General features: G+C 35.2%; 4 protein-coding genes across 4 annotated transcripts; 2 read left to right on the forward strand and 2 right to left on the reverse strand.

Annotated features, from left to right (window-relative positions):
- Positions 1–68: 68 nt before the first annotated feature.
- Positions 69–2,393, reverse strand: LOC142540536 (L-type lectin-domain containing receptor kinase S.4). Its single transcript, XM_075646772.1, has 2 exons — positions 1,154–2,393; positions 69–620 (listed from the first exon to the last, which is right to left on the reverse strand). The coding sequence occupies exons 1-2, from the start codon at positions 2,391–2,393 to the stop codon at positions 265–267; spliced, it is 1,596 nt and encodes a 531-aa protein (XP_075502887.1). The 3' UTR covers positions 69–264.
- Positions 2,394–4,644: 2,251 nt separating this feature from the next.
- LOC142538991 (berberine bridge enzyme-like 8) lies at positions 4,645–6,300 on the forward strand. The gene has a single exon (XM_075644289.1). It carries the CDS (start codon positions 4,656–4,658, stop codon positions 6,243–6,245), a length of 1,590 nt encoding a protein of 529 aa, XP_075500404.1. The 5' UTR covers positions 4,645–4,655; the 3' UTR covers positions 6,246–6,300.
- A 1,751-nt stretch (positions 6,301–8,051) lies between these two features.
- Positions 8,052–11,187, reverse strand: LOC142540539 (dihydroceramide fatty acyl 2-hydroxylase FAH2-like). Its single transcript, XM_075646777.1, has 7 exons — positions 10,916–11,187; positions 10,300–10,358; positions 10,056–10,148; positions 9,346–9,542; positions 9,158–9,263; positions 8,910–9,056; positions 8,052–8,271 (listed from the first exon to the last, which is right to left on the reverse strand). Exons 2-7 carry the CDS (start codon positions 10,348–10,350, stop codon positions 8,155–8,157), a joined length of 711 nt encoding a protein of 236 aa, XP_075502892.1. The 5' UTR covers positions 10,351–10,358; positions 10,916–11,187; the 3' UTR covers positions 8,052–8,154.
- Positions 11,188–11,260: 73 nt separating this feature from the next.
- On the forward strand, positions 11,261–13,806 carry LOC142540538 (tubulin beta-5 chain-like). Its single transcript, XM_075646776.1, has 3 exons — positions 11,261–11,801; positions 12,367–12,636; positions 12,964–13,806. Exons 1-3 carry the CDS (start codon positions 11,408–11,410, stop codon positions 13,632–13,634), a joined length of 1,335 nt encoding a protein of 444 aa, XP_075502891.1. The 5' UTR covers positions 11,261–11,407; the 3' UTR covers positions 13,635–13,806.
- The last annotated feature ends 177 nt before the right edge of the window (positions 13,807–13,983 follow it).

Below are 13,983 nucleotides of genomic sequence, written 5' to 3' on the forward strand. Positions count from 1 at the left end.
CATAAATTTAAAAAACGATATTGGATGCACCATGCAAGCCAGCGTCTTGTTTTCACTAGTACCCTGCTACAAACTTGAGAACAAGTTTTTACACATGAATTTTGTTTTAAAAAATGATAGAAGATATGTTAAGTCTATGTTTAAGACCTTTTCTCCTACCGGTGCCACAGTAACTACAAGTAAGAGCTAGTACGAGTCACTAAATGGTTTTACATGTTTCTTCAAAAATAAACACCCGCATTTTACAGAACTATCAATGTGAACTCATCGATGGTGGGCATGTGTGTGGCCTTCTCCTCGTTTAACTCGCGATGTCTTGTGATCCAGCGAGCCCGGTGCTGCCATAGAATATAAATTTGACAACAAATTACAGATTTGTTCCCAGTTTGGCTGTCGACTGGTAGACAAATCAGTGCACATTAGCCCAAGTCGAATAACTTCTATGGCTTGTTCAACAACGTTGCCTGCGTTCTTCATTCTTTTATCTATTACAGACTCAATGTTGTCTGGGTATTGCATCTTCACCCAATCGACAAAACCTGATTCACGATTTTCGAAATCTTCCAATTCCTTTTTGTCAGCCACCATCTCCAATATGAACACACCAAATTTGTAGGTCTCTGGTATGATCATGCTGAAATTTCATTAATTTTTCACAAGAAACTTGTGTGATGAATAACAAGAATGTATCATAGTTATAGCATGCAAATCCTGTACATAGCGGAGAGGAGATCATACTTCAAATCAACTTTTCTAAGACTTCAAATTATAAGTTGTCATTGCTTGATATACTGAGTTATTCAACTCTTGGGGCACCAACCAGTCTTGCTACAACTTTCATGTTTCCAGGTTAAAGCCTTAAAGATTCAGCTATGTTGGGAGCTTAACTCGATTAAAGACTGAATTTGAACCCTATCAAATGAAGGTTCGAGTTACTCCGTCGGATGTTAAAGTTGGTAACCTGGACTCATGCTGTTGAACAACATAGTTCACTTTCAAAGCACAAGCACAAGCACAAGCTTTCGAATTTGACTCGAACAAGCAAAATTTGGTTTATTTGAAAAATATACTTAAATGACATTAATAAACATATCAACACCAGCACCTTACAGGTCATTTGATATCTGAATTCTGAAACTCGACGTGGACTTACTTTTCGAGCTGCCACGGCGATGATCATGAAATTTGAACCTTGTAATCAGCGGTTCGCCGTCTTCAGACAGCAGAATGCTTCTTGATTTCAGATCATATACAATTTCAGGGCATTCCTCATGCAAATAACGAACACCTGCTGCAACCCCTAATATCAGTTTCAACCTTTGTTTCCACGGAGGAATCGTATTCAACAGCCATGTTTCAATGTTCTCTGAATTGATCCACTCGGAGATAATGGCACTAAATTTGCGGTGATCGCACCAACCCATTACAGGGACAACGTTTGTATGGCATAATTGAACGAGAATCTTACATTTTTCGACAAATCTTGTTCTGTTTACTCCTGATTTCATGTCCCAATAAATCTCAATCTTTACTTCGTTTCCATCTCTTAGTACACCTCTATATATGCTTACATTTCTAGCGTTTCCAACCAAATTTCTCTTCGAGAATCCATTTGTTGCAGCTTTGAGAATCGAAGGAGTGAACCTGTGTTTTCTCCGAAGAAAATCTGGTAAAAAGTCTGGTCGCCAAAAACAGAGCCATCCGCAGAAAACAACCATTAAAACTACAGAAACTGGAAACCCAACCAACAGAAGAAAAGCCTTGATCCTGAATCGTTGATGATTTGGAAGAAGACCCGAGTGAACAAAACTCGACGAATTAAACCGTTCGAAAAAGTGTCTGTCTGAGATTTTAATCTCTGAAAACTCGTTATAAGAAAGGTTCAGAAACGTGAGATTTTCGAGGCCAGAAAATTTATCTAAAACTATGTCTCCAGAGAGGTGATTGTGGCTCAAATCAAGTTCTTGAATCTGAGAACAGTAAAAAATCTCACCTGGAATGCTACCCTTCAATGAATTATTCGCAAGATCAATGGACAATATGGACAAGGGGCAGAATTTCCAAAAGAAAGTGAAGGACAAGTAAAGTGGCGCTACTTTTGGCTGGCCACGGAGGTTGATTTCCGGAAACGATTCGACACAGTTGGGATTGTTGGAAATGTTGCATAAATGGCTTGCGACAATCGTAGACTTGAAGATTTCATGAAGATCAAAAGGGTTGGTGGCGCTGCAGTATCTGAGAGAAGGATTCGAGTGGCAGTTGTTGGTGATTATAGAGTTGAAATCTGAAGGGGGCTGTAAATTATTGAGATCTTCGATCACAGTGCCTGTAAAAGTCAGAGGACACCACATTCCGAGGAAGAAGAGAAGGGAAGTCGCAGAAATGGAAGCCATAGTGTTTTAGCCTTCCATGAACGTATAAAATCCGCAGGAACGGTTACGAGCAGTTAACATACGGCAGTTGAGCGCTGAAATGATCCTGTAATAATTATATATTAAAAATATATTCATTTATTACAATGAATTTTTTTAAAAGCAAATAAATTACATAACAATTACAAAAATTAGAATGTCGAAAAAATTTCAATACCTCGTCCATACAAAATTTCAACATAAAAAATTACAGAAAAAATAATAAATAATAGTGATTATTCATTAATATTTATACATGAAATCATTAAATATATTATTTCTCTCTAAAGATTAATTCCAGTCACTTTTCATTAATATATCCCAACATATTGTAAGGATTTTAGATAATTTTTCCAAATTGATATTGATTTAAAACTTTATTTTACATATAACAATAATTAATAAAAAAAGGTTCCTAAATATTGGTTTTAAAAAATGGCATCAACCATAGCATTCTTACTAAAAAAATTAGTTTTGTGTAGAATAAGATGCTTCTTGTATTAAAAATTATAATTAGATTTGAAATTTATAAATAGATATTTATTACAATTTTAAATATATTACATTAAAATATATAAAAATAAGAGTATGTCTCTTATGAGACGGTCTCACGAATCTTTATCTGTGAAAGGGGTCAACCCTATAGATATTCACAATAAAAAATAATAATCTTAGCATAAAAAGTAATACTTTTTCATGGATGACTCAAATAAGATATCATTCTCACAAAATATGACCCGTGAGATTGTCTCATGCAAGTTTTTGCCCAAAAATAAGCATATTTTTCTACAAAATTTTATTATCGACAAAAAATCTTATATACCGATTCTAAAACTATTATTTTACTATATATATATATATATAAAGAAAAATTTTAAATATAAAATTGAGCCCCCCACCCCCACCCGCCTAACACAACATATCATAAATATATATATTTTGTTTTGACTTTTAATACTAGGAGTATAATATTGCCATATTACGTACCCATATCTACGTGTTCCATTGACATTTCATTTTTATTTTGCCCTCCTTAATGTTTTTTTTCAAATGGGGAAATGTTAACTTTAATGTTAACATGCACGGTTTTTTTTATTTTATTTTTAGAATCAATAAAATATGTCATTGATTATATAAATTTGATTAGATAATTTTCATAATATTATACGTTCAATTGTTGTAATTGAAAGTATTATCCATTTCGATGTTCACGATTTTTCAGATTTTTTTTTAAAATAAATTACAAATTGTGATATCATTACAAGAATACAACTTTAACTAATTCGCCATTTCCTTGCAATTTTCATACGCATATAATTTTCACCTCAATTATGCGCTATCATTGTCCACCACCTAAGTTTTTATCTATTCACGTATTGATATTTTTTTAAATGACGATGGAATTTGCAATCGATCTATACTGAACAAAATTCGGAGTAATATAATAGTTTGCAAACCACATTAAATATATAAACTGTTAATCGAATTGGGCAAATCCTTTGAAACAAACTCGCTCGAAAAAAATAATAAATAAAAAGAATCAAACTCATGATCATTGATAGTACAATATTTGTTTCTCGCATACCCACTAGTAGTTGGTAAATAAATAGATGAGCTCTTATAACATAACATGGTGCAACTATACGCGTGAATAATAACATTGAAGCATATATTGTCCATATATCATATCTTTTTATTATGGAAAAATTACATTTTTAGCATTGTAGTTTGTAGGTTTTTATTTTTTTGTCATATTATAAGTTCAGATAATAATCATAATCCACTAATTTGCATTTTTTTCAACCTCAATCCTTTAACCGGTGTGCTGAGCTAATATGGTGATATTTCCCATTGACATATCATTATATTTGTTGTCATGTCAGCAGTACAATAAAAAAACAAAAATAAAAAAAAGTAATAATTAATATACGAAAACTGTATATTGACCGAAAACAAAGACAAAAAATGTAATTACATGATTATTTGATTGATATTCTTCATTGATAAATAGATCGTTATTATAGGATTTCTCAACGTAACCTTATTACACAAATGAATATAGTTTCATATTGTATATACTTACCTTATATATATATATGTATGTATGTATATATATATATGTATGTATGTATGTATGTATAAGGCTTACCACTCGTCAGTTCCCTCTCCTCAACAAGTATGTATAGCCTAGGAGAAGCCAATAATGCTTCGTCTGTCCCCATCAAACTAAAACCTAAAGGCATCATGAAAACGTTTAACCCCTTACTTCTATTGCTTTGCTTGTTTTGTTACTCTTCCAATGCTGCCACTGACCCCTTTCTCCGGTGCCTTTCAAGCAGAAAAATCCAAAAGAAAGTATTGGAGCAAATAATCAAAACTCCCAACACTGCAAACTACACGTCCGAGTTAAAAAATTACATCAGAAACAGTCGTTTCAACACTTCAAGAACACACAAACCAACCATAATACTGAGCCCTTACGAAGAATCACAAGTCCAGGCGGCTGTAACATGCGCCAAGAACGTGGGATTGCTTCTGAAATTCCGAAGTGGAGGCCATGATTACGAGGGCCTTTCGTATACGTCCAACGTTGACGCTCCATTCGCCGTTCTTGACATGAACAATTTCACTTCTATTGATATCGACATGGCCGAGGAAACTGCCTGGGTTCAATCAGGGGCGACCCTCGGTGAACTGTACTATAGAATTTGGGAGAAAAGTAAAATCCACGCTTTCCCGTCTGGAGTTTGCTCTACCTTAGGCGTTGGTGGTCACCTCGCTGGTGGTGGGTATGGTAACATGCTGCGAAAATTCGGTCTTTCCGTCGACAATTTGCTCGATGCTAAGATTGTTGATGCGAAGGGAAGTATTCTTGACAGGAAAGGAATGGGAGAAGATCTTTTCTGGGCTATTAGAGGTGGTGGCGGTAGTTTTGGTGTGATATTATCGTATAAAATCAAGCTCGTCCAGGTTCCCCCGGCCGTGACCGTTTTTAAGGTTTCAAGAACCCTGGAAGAAAATGCTACAGATCTTGTTTACAGGTGGCAATATTTTGCGGACAAGGTGGACAATGATCTCTTTCTCCGGGCCAGGATACAAGCGAGTACTGATTCAAAGATTAAAGGCCAGAGAACCATTGAGTCATCTTTTATCGCCATGTTTCTTGGAGATTCAAACAGGTTGTTGTCTATCATGAAAGACAAGTTCCCCGAATTGGGATTGACAAAACAGGACTGTAAAGAGATGAGTTGGATCAAATCGGTTTTATTCTGGGTAGAATTTCCCGAAGGAACTCCAGAAACAGCTTTACTTGGGAGGAAAGAACTCCAAGTGTCCGCATATAAAATTAAATCGGATTACGTAAAAACCCCGATCCCGAAAGATGGATTACAGGGAGCATTCAAAAAAATGGCGGAATCTACCGGGGACATAGTTAGGATGTTGTTCAATCCTTACGGCGGAAGGATGAGCGAAATTTTAGAGACGGAGACTGCATTTCCTCACAGACGGGGGAATGTTTACAAGATTCAGTACATAATTTTCTGGCAAGAATCAGGGCCTGAGGCAGAAAAGAGACATATAGATGAAATGAGAGGGCTCCACAGTTACATGACGCCGTATGTTTCGAGTAATCCGAGGGAAGCATTTCTGAACTACAGAGATATTGACGTTGGAAGCACAGATAATGGTAAAGATGCCTATGAGAGAGGCAAGATTTATGGGGTGAAGTATTTCAAAGGAAATTTTGACAGGTTGACGAAGATTAAAACATTGGTGGATCCTGATAATTTCTTCAGGAATGAACAAAGTATCCCACCTTCAAAGAAAAACTGAATCCGGTCTGGTATTTAATTATATATCAAAGTAATAAATTAAATCATATATTTGTTCTGGCTACAAATGTGTGGGTTTAAAATTAAAATAAGATAATAATTGTGGCTATAAACAACTTTTTTAATGGTTTTTTTTTTGAAAATTTTATTGTTTGGTTACATAAACTCGGGTTTTTTTATATAATTAATTTAAAAATTAAAAATTATTTTAAAAATAATTCAAAATAAAACACATTTAAAAAATTACTTTAATCCGTACTTACGAAGCATGAATTAGAGTGACGTGGACGAGCATCCGTGCTCACAAAACATTGATGCTCCACAAGTATATAAATATATTATTATTAATTAATTAATTTAATTCGAAAGAAAAATATAAAAATATAAATATTTATAATATATGGTAATTATTAAATATTTTGTATTATTTGGTTGGGTGATTGAAAAATTAAATATATGAGAAGATTGAAGGGAGAAAATTATGGAGAATAAAAATAATGATCTTTCACCAATACACCAATAAGAGGTTTAATTTTAGTATATAGTATCGATAAAACTTACGCTGAATTATAATATTTTCAATCTATTCCTAAATTTAAATTTTTATTTTCTATTTAAGCTATTATTATTAATTGAATTTCAATCACAACATTAAAAACTAATACGACGTGAAAGTATATTCATAAATATATTATTATTATTATTATTATTTTAATAATAAATTTAATTCGAATGAAAAATATAAAAATATCAATATTTATAATATATGATAACTATTAAATATTTTGTATTATTTTGTTGGGTGATTGAAAAATTAGATATATGAGATGATTGAAGAGAGAAAATTAAGGAGAATAAAAATAGTAGCCTTTCACCAATAATATCGATAAAACTTGCGCTGAATTATAATATGTTCATTCTATTCCTAAATTTAAATTTTTTATTTTCTATTTAAGCTAATAATAATAATATATGGATGTTCGTCCATGTCATTCTAATACGTGCTTCGTAAGCACGGATTAAATTAATTTTGCAAATTTATTTTATTTTGAATTATTTTTGAAATAATTTTTAATTTTTAAATTAATTATAAAAAACCCCCATAAACTCGCCTAAAAAGTGTTTTTTTTAAAAAAATAAAATAATTATGGATTCGACTTCTATTTAAAAATTAAAACAAAAACCTTCCATTTATAGTTTTAAAAATAAAAACACCTTTAAAAGGTGAAATTATTTAAGTGTTTTTTAAAATTAAAATTTTTGTATTCAAACTGGCCTTTACGTAGGGTTCATGAAAAAATCATGGATCGTACGTGCGAGAATGACCCGTCTCACAGATAAAGATTCGTGAGAACGTCTCACAAAAGACCTACTCCAAGATCTTTGGTCTGTGATTTTGGTAACGACCTGTGAAGTTCATCAACAAGATCATTCAATCAATCTGCAGATGTTCACCTACCTCCTGAAGCTTCTATTCGGATAATACTAATTTTTGGCAGCATCTGTATGTTTTTCAGTTAGATAATTGTGTATCCAAACTCACCATAATTTCTTGTCACCAATATTTCATCCAGACATATAGGTCCTGATTTTTAAAAAAGGTAATAAATAAATAAATAAATAATGCCTAGAAACGCTCTTTGTAACAGTCTATGTTTATTTTACATTAAATCAATCTCTCAATGATTTAAAAACAAAAAAAAAGGTATAAATCTTAATCAACCTTTAACCTATAATTACAGTGGTGACCAAAGTTGAGACAACGAAAGAATATATGTAAGAGACGAGATTAAGAAAACAAAAATCAACAGCTTGAGCTAAATTCCTTGCGTAGAAGCAATGCTATGTTTGTAGCCCGAGTCGGTAAACTCTGGTTCAGAGAAAAAAATAGTTCAAAGTTTTCCCTGAAATCAGCTACTTTTCTTAGCAGGTTTGGGAGGAAGGGTTCCAAATATCCTGTCCCAGAAAGCTGAGGTGATTCCAAATCCCTTATCTTGAATCTTGAAGTGATGGTTCATGTGATTTCTCTACAAGAATTACCATGCGATCGATGTATTAGTCTTCAAACAAATCTTTCTATTCGAGACGGACATGTCAAAGCGAGTTTGACCTCCCAAAGCACATGAAATCCTCTCAATAAAATTGTAGGATTTACTATCTATTTCAAAATTGTCCATTCAATGTGAATTATAATCTAAAACATTTATGAGTATAAATTTTAGTAAGAGCAATAATATTCCAACAACGAATTTTAGTCATTGTTGCTGAATGTGCCAAATTCTATGTTCAAGTATGCATATTATTACCAAATCATCTCTCTTAAGCTCAAGCTTCTAAAAAGTGACATCTAACATGGTATCATACAGGTATTCACAAGTTCAAAACCTATTAATGAAATTCCCATCATTATTACATTATGGAGGTCCTGGTTACTATGTATGAGCCCCATCTAACAAAATACCCAATTTCATGCACGTGTACTATATGGATATTAACTTCAAGTATGTATTCTGTCTCCGACTTACATATGCAAGAGCGTGTACAGGGCCAAGTCCCATGAGCACGACTTTTTGGGGAAAAAAAATTTCGTTGTATACGTAATAAAGGGCTAAAATTTTCTCTTGCTTTAATTACAGGACATGATTCTTGCCAAACGTTGTTTTACCTTGAGATCGTGAGGAACTCCTTTGGATGGTTTTCCATAATGCAAGTAGTAATGAGTGCAATCATATATTACATATCCCAGTAGGCTACCAGCAAGAAATGCAGGGGCACAGGATGCAGGTGCTAGAAGCTTAATCACATTCCACAACTGATAGATATAACAGATATAAGGATTAGAAAGGGGAAAAAAATGCTATAAAGTCGGAAATTTTGGATAATTTTGACGAATATCGTGTTTTGCATGCGTACAGGCACAAGCACAATTGCAGTAGCAGCTGGAGGGAAAACAAGACGGAGTCCATCCATTGGGTGCTTGTGATGGCATCCATGGAGGAGGTAATGAATTGTGTTTCCCCTGCATGAAATTTTAAAACCATCAAGACTTGTTGCTTCATTTTGACAATCAAAGTGACAGGTATGTAAGAAAACTGACGAACCAATAGCCAGTTGTTTTTATGTGGAATAAAAATCGATGCAAGGAGTACTCGAGCAATGTCCAAAAGCAGACACCGGCGATTAATGATGCTGCTAGATGATATGGAGGAAGGCCATTCTTCATGGATGATGAGATTAACCAGCATACAACCGGTAGCCAGACCATAGGAATCGTCCACCAAGGAGTACGTGTCATGAACTGGTCCAAGTAATCAAAATATATTAATTTTGATCACTCAATATTTATCTTATTTATTCTATTAGACTTCAGTTCCAACATCTAATCCAAAACATATTTTTCAATTTTAAGTAGTAGTAGTAAAATGAGAAGAGAATGCAACACTAACATGGAATTAACATGATAGGGCCGTAAATTACATCCAAACACAGTACAAAGAGTATTTCAAATCTAATAATATCTTTCAATTTAAAATTCAATTATCAACCTTTATATAGAAATAGAAATATTCTGATAAAAAACGTAAATTTTCAACACAACTGAATCACAATAAAAATATCAAAGCATATCAAAGATTAATTTGAATATTAAGGATATTAACTGTGATTTCAGAAATATTGTTTGATTTCTGATATACATCCTTTATGATTTATTATGTTGTTCTTGGGCAAGAAATGGCTGCCATAATAACGTGGAAAGAACCCAAATCTAAATGCTGTACAGTCTCGTATACCGCAAAAAATCACAAGATACCTCAAGAACGCCGTTGGCAAAAAATCTTGGGGTTTCCTTGCTCACTATAGGTTGGTGAACCCATTCATCATAAGCTTCTCCAAGACGGCCAACCTATTAGGACACAGTTTCATCAAGTTTTTTTCCAAGATCAATTAATTTCCTTATGATCTAGCCATTTGATGACATAGTATAATGTTGAATAATATCAACAAAAATATAAAGATGTTACGCGAGAAAAACTGTAAAAGGTCGTGCACCCAACCTGAAAAACAAGTGGTTTGTTTAAATCCACCATGTAACCCTGATTGACCATCTTTTCACCTGTTAACGCATAAGGAAAGATTCAAGTGTAAAAACTATGGTTCGACCAAATAAAATTGGACATGAATTCCTTCAAAAATTAGAAATCTGAATCCACGTACATTCTTCTTGAATCATTTTTCATTTTACATAAGACACTCAAAATAACTAGCGTAAATTTCAAATTTTATAAATAATTCGAAAAATTTAGTTTTGCGCATGAAAATCAAGGGTTAATTGCATATAGCCAGATTGATGTGTTTTCCAATGTCCCAAAGTTTTCAAAATTTGAGAACATTGGGTTTTCAGTAATCTCGTTGTTTAGCTATGGTAGTCTACCTCCATATATTTCTCAGTCACATGTTCTTCCATTAATCCACAGATTTTTCAGCACCAGTGAAATTCTCGAGGTCGTGTTTGATTTTGTTATGCACTTTTCAATCATATCCCGTCTCAAGAGAAGGCAAACAAGCCCAAAAAAGATGAATTTTGAAATGCATTTTGTTGATAAAGAATTGAATATCAAATGTCAAATAGACATAACAAATCCCTTTGAACAACAAATTAACACAATGTACCTTAGAACTATGTCACCGGGAACGATGGTCGAACTTCACAGCACTTTGATTTCGCTGTCCAATTTATTTATTCGAAAAAAAAATTCTCTATATCAACGAAGTCGCATAGGAGATTATGGACAACGTTGAAATGCGAGGAGGTCTGGCATCCGTTGGTAGAATATGTGGGCGGGAAAAAGGAAGGAGATAGGTCGTGGATTCAGCCGTGGATGCATTCCTCACCGCCAATCCCCGCGAAATGGCCGGGGGACCGCCGAATTAAGTTACAGCCCACCGCTTCTTCCGATACATCAAAGAAAAGTTATTAGTGATATTTTATTTCACATAAATATTATTTTTGTAAATAATGTTTTTTTTTAATAATTATTTCCTAAAAATTCTCTGTTGGTCTTCCCCCATTCCCTCTCCATCCAATCCACTGAAATAAACTACACGAATTCCATTTCTCCATATTCTGAAGCTGAATCGCTACTTTCCGGACACGCCGTTACTATGAGGGAAATCCTGCACATCCAAGGTGGTCAATGCGGCAACCAGATCGGCGCCAAGTTCTGGGAGGTGATCTGCGACGAGCACGGCATCGATCAGGCTGGAAGATACAGCGGGGATTCCGATCTACAGCTGGAGCGTGTCAATGTTTACTACAATGAGGCCAGTGGCGGAAGGTATGTCCCACGCGCCGTCCTCATGGACCTGGAGCCCGGAACTATGGACTCCGTCAGATCCGGTCCTTTTGGACAGATCTTCCGGCCTGATAATTTTGTTTTTGGTCAGTCTGGTGCCGGGAACAATTGGGCAAAGGGGCATTACACCGAGGGAGCGGAACTGATTGATTCCGTCCTGGATGTTGTTCGCAAAGAGGCCGAAAATTGTGACTGCTTGCAAGGTTTCGATAGATCTCTCTCTGCTTTTTTTGGAAGATCTCGTTATAAATAACATTGGTTTATTATTATTATTATTATCATTTTACAATATCAATATTGAGAATGTGATGTATTCATGTATACGTTCAAGTCTCTTTAATTGTGTTTTTTTTTATGGTTGTCGGGGGTTGTTCGTGGTTCTGTTTATGCATTTGATCTGATGTATGTTTACTCTTAGTTGAAATTGTAATTGTGTTGGGCTGACTCCAGAATTCCTTCAACCTCATTCGATTGAAGCATTTATTTGCTATGTATCATCTAATTGAACGTTAATGTTTTGTTTGTTTTTGCTACAGTTTTGTGGTAGATTTTACTTGGAATTCTCTGGCTTATTATGTTGGTTAGCAATGCAAATAAACAGTTCCTTCATTTTTTTTTCCACTGCTGGCGATCCTATTCTTTTATTTTGGGGTTGCTTATATTTTTTCTAAGCTCAAATGTGTAATGAATCTTTGCCATTTTCTTTTTTTAGGTGGTTTTGAAAGCGATCCACATGATTGTGTAACGTCGATGTATTTTTGTTCGCAGGATTTCAAGTCTGTCATTCTTTGGGTGGAGGCACTGGATCTGGTATGGGCACCCTTCTGATTTCCAAGATAAGGGAGGAGTACCCAGACCGAATGATGTTGACGTTTTCGGTCTTTCCTTCGCCAAAGGTTTCCGACACTGTTGTTGAGCCATACAATGCCACCCTTTCTGTTCACCAACTCGTGGAGAATGCAGATGAGTGCATGGTTTTGGATAATGAAGCCCTCTATGATATTTGCTTCCGTACTCTCAAGCTCTCCACCCCTTCATGTGAGCACATTCATTAATTTCTCTATTATCTACTTCTACTTCTTGTAGCAGACCCAAGACTTTAGTTTTCGGAGGGGGGATTTTTTCCTCGTCCCTCTTTGTTGGGTCTGTGCATCAGCAGTGCACATGCTTGCGCTATACCTTATGCCAGAATCTGGAAGGAGGGCGATGCTACACTGGGTTATCTCCTCGCCATCCATCCATCCAAGGGTGGGGAAAGCACCACCCAATAACCCGTAGACAACCTGATTGTTACTAACTGATTGTACGATGTTTTTACTCGGCATTTTTTCTAATGTAATTAACATTGGCTATGTGATTTCTCAGTTGGAGATCTCAACCACCTGATATCAGCTACTATGAGTGGTGTCACATGCTGTCTCCGCTTCCCAGGGCAGCTGAACTCCGACTTAAGGAAACTTGCTGTTAATCTCATCCCATTCCCACGGCTTCATTTCTTCATGGTTGGGTTTGCACCTTTAACCTCCAGAGGCTCCCAACAGTACCGTGCTCTCACAGTCCCCGAACTGACTCAGCAAATGTGGGATGCCAAGAATATGATGTGTGCTGCTGACCCACGCCATGGCCGTTACTTAACCGTATCAGCCATGTTCCGTGGCAAGATGAGTACCAAAGAGGTCGATGAACAGATGATCAACGTTCAAAACAAGAATTCCTCGTACTTTGTTGAATGGATTCCAAACAATGTTAAGTCTAGTGTTTGTGACATCCCTCCTAAGGGTCTGAAAATATCATCTACTTTCATCGGAAACTCTACTTCAATCCAGGAGATGTTCAGGCGTGTCAGTGAGCAATTTACTGCCATGTTCAGGCGTAAAGCTTTCTTGCATTGGTACACCGGTGAGGGGATGGATGAAATGGAGTTTACTGAGGCCGAGAGTAATATGAACGATCTTGTGGCCGAGTATCAGCAGTACCAGGATGCTACAGCTGATGAACAATACGAGGACGATGAGGAAGAAGAGGCTGCAAATTGAAATATGTTCCCGAATCTCGGTCTGTCTGTAATGTGTTTTCTAAGCTTGCTTTTCTGATTATGTAATATAAAGATAAGTTAGATTTATGGTGTGTGATTTGTGTATCGTGTACAATATGTGTTCTGTTTACCTTTCGTTGGGGGTCTTGAATTTAATATATTGATTTTTTACATTTCCCTTTTAGTTTTTTTCGTTGGCAACGTGATCACGGTGTGGTCTGATCGTATTCTTCCATAAAATTGAAACCGAATTGCCATGTGCAATTTGTTTTGAAAATCAAATAGAATTAAATATGTGGTTTTGGAGTCAGTTTTCGAGTTACAAAAAATCTATTTAAGTGATTTATAAA

Source organism: Primulina tabacum, chromosome 3 (genome assembly GCF_025594145.1).
Source record: "Primulina tabacum isolate GXHZ01 chromosome 3, ASM2559414v2, whole genome shotgun sequence".
NCBI classification, from domain to species: Eukaryota; Viridiplantae; Streptophyta; class Magnoliopsida; order Lamiales; family Gesneriaceae; genus Primulina; species Primulina tabacum.

Excerpts from the sequence above, each read along its gene's own strand:
- LOC142540536 (XM_075646772.1), bottom strand. The coding sequence starts at position 2,393 with ATGGCTTCCATTTCTGCGACTTCCCTTCTCTTCTTCCTCGGAATGTGG. Across the intron at positions 621-1,153 it reads TCGCCGTGGCAGCTCGAAAA|AGACCTACAAATTTGGTGTG; the intron begins GTAAGTCCACGT and ends TGATCATACCAG.
- LOC142538991 (XM_075644289.1), top strand. The coding sequence starts at position 4,656 with ATGAAAACGTTTAACCCCTTACTTCTATTGCTTTGCTTGTTTTGTTAC.
- LOC142540539 (XM_075646777.1), bottom strand. The coding sequence starts at position 10,350 with ATGGTCAATCAGGGTTACATGGTGGATTTAAACAAACCACTTGTTTTT. Across the intron at positions 10,149-10,299 it reads ACAAACCACTTGTTTTTCAG|GTTGGCCGTCTTGGAGAAGC; the intron begins GTTGGGTGCACG and ends GTGTCCTAATAG. Across the intron at positions 9,264-9,345 it reads ATAAAAACAACTGGCTATTG|GGGAAACACAATTCATTACC; the intron begins GTTCGTCAGTTT and ends AATTTCATGCAG.
- LOC142540538 (XM_075646776.1), top strand. The coding sequence starts at position 11,408 with ATGAGGGAAATCCTGCACATCCAAGGTGGTCAATGCGGCAACCAGATC. Across the intron at positions 11,802-12,366 it reads AAATTGTGACTGCTTGCAAG|GATTTCAAGTCTGTCATTCT; the intron begins GTTTCGATAGAT and ends TTTTGTTCGCAG. Across the intron at positions 12,637-12,963 it reads CAAGCTCTCCACCCCTTCAT|TTGGAGATCTCAACCACCTG; the intron begins GTGAGCACATTC and ends GTGATTTCTCAG.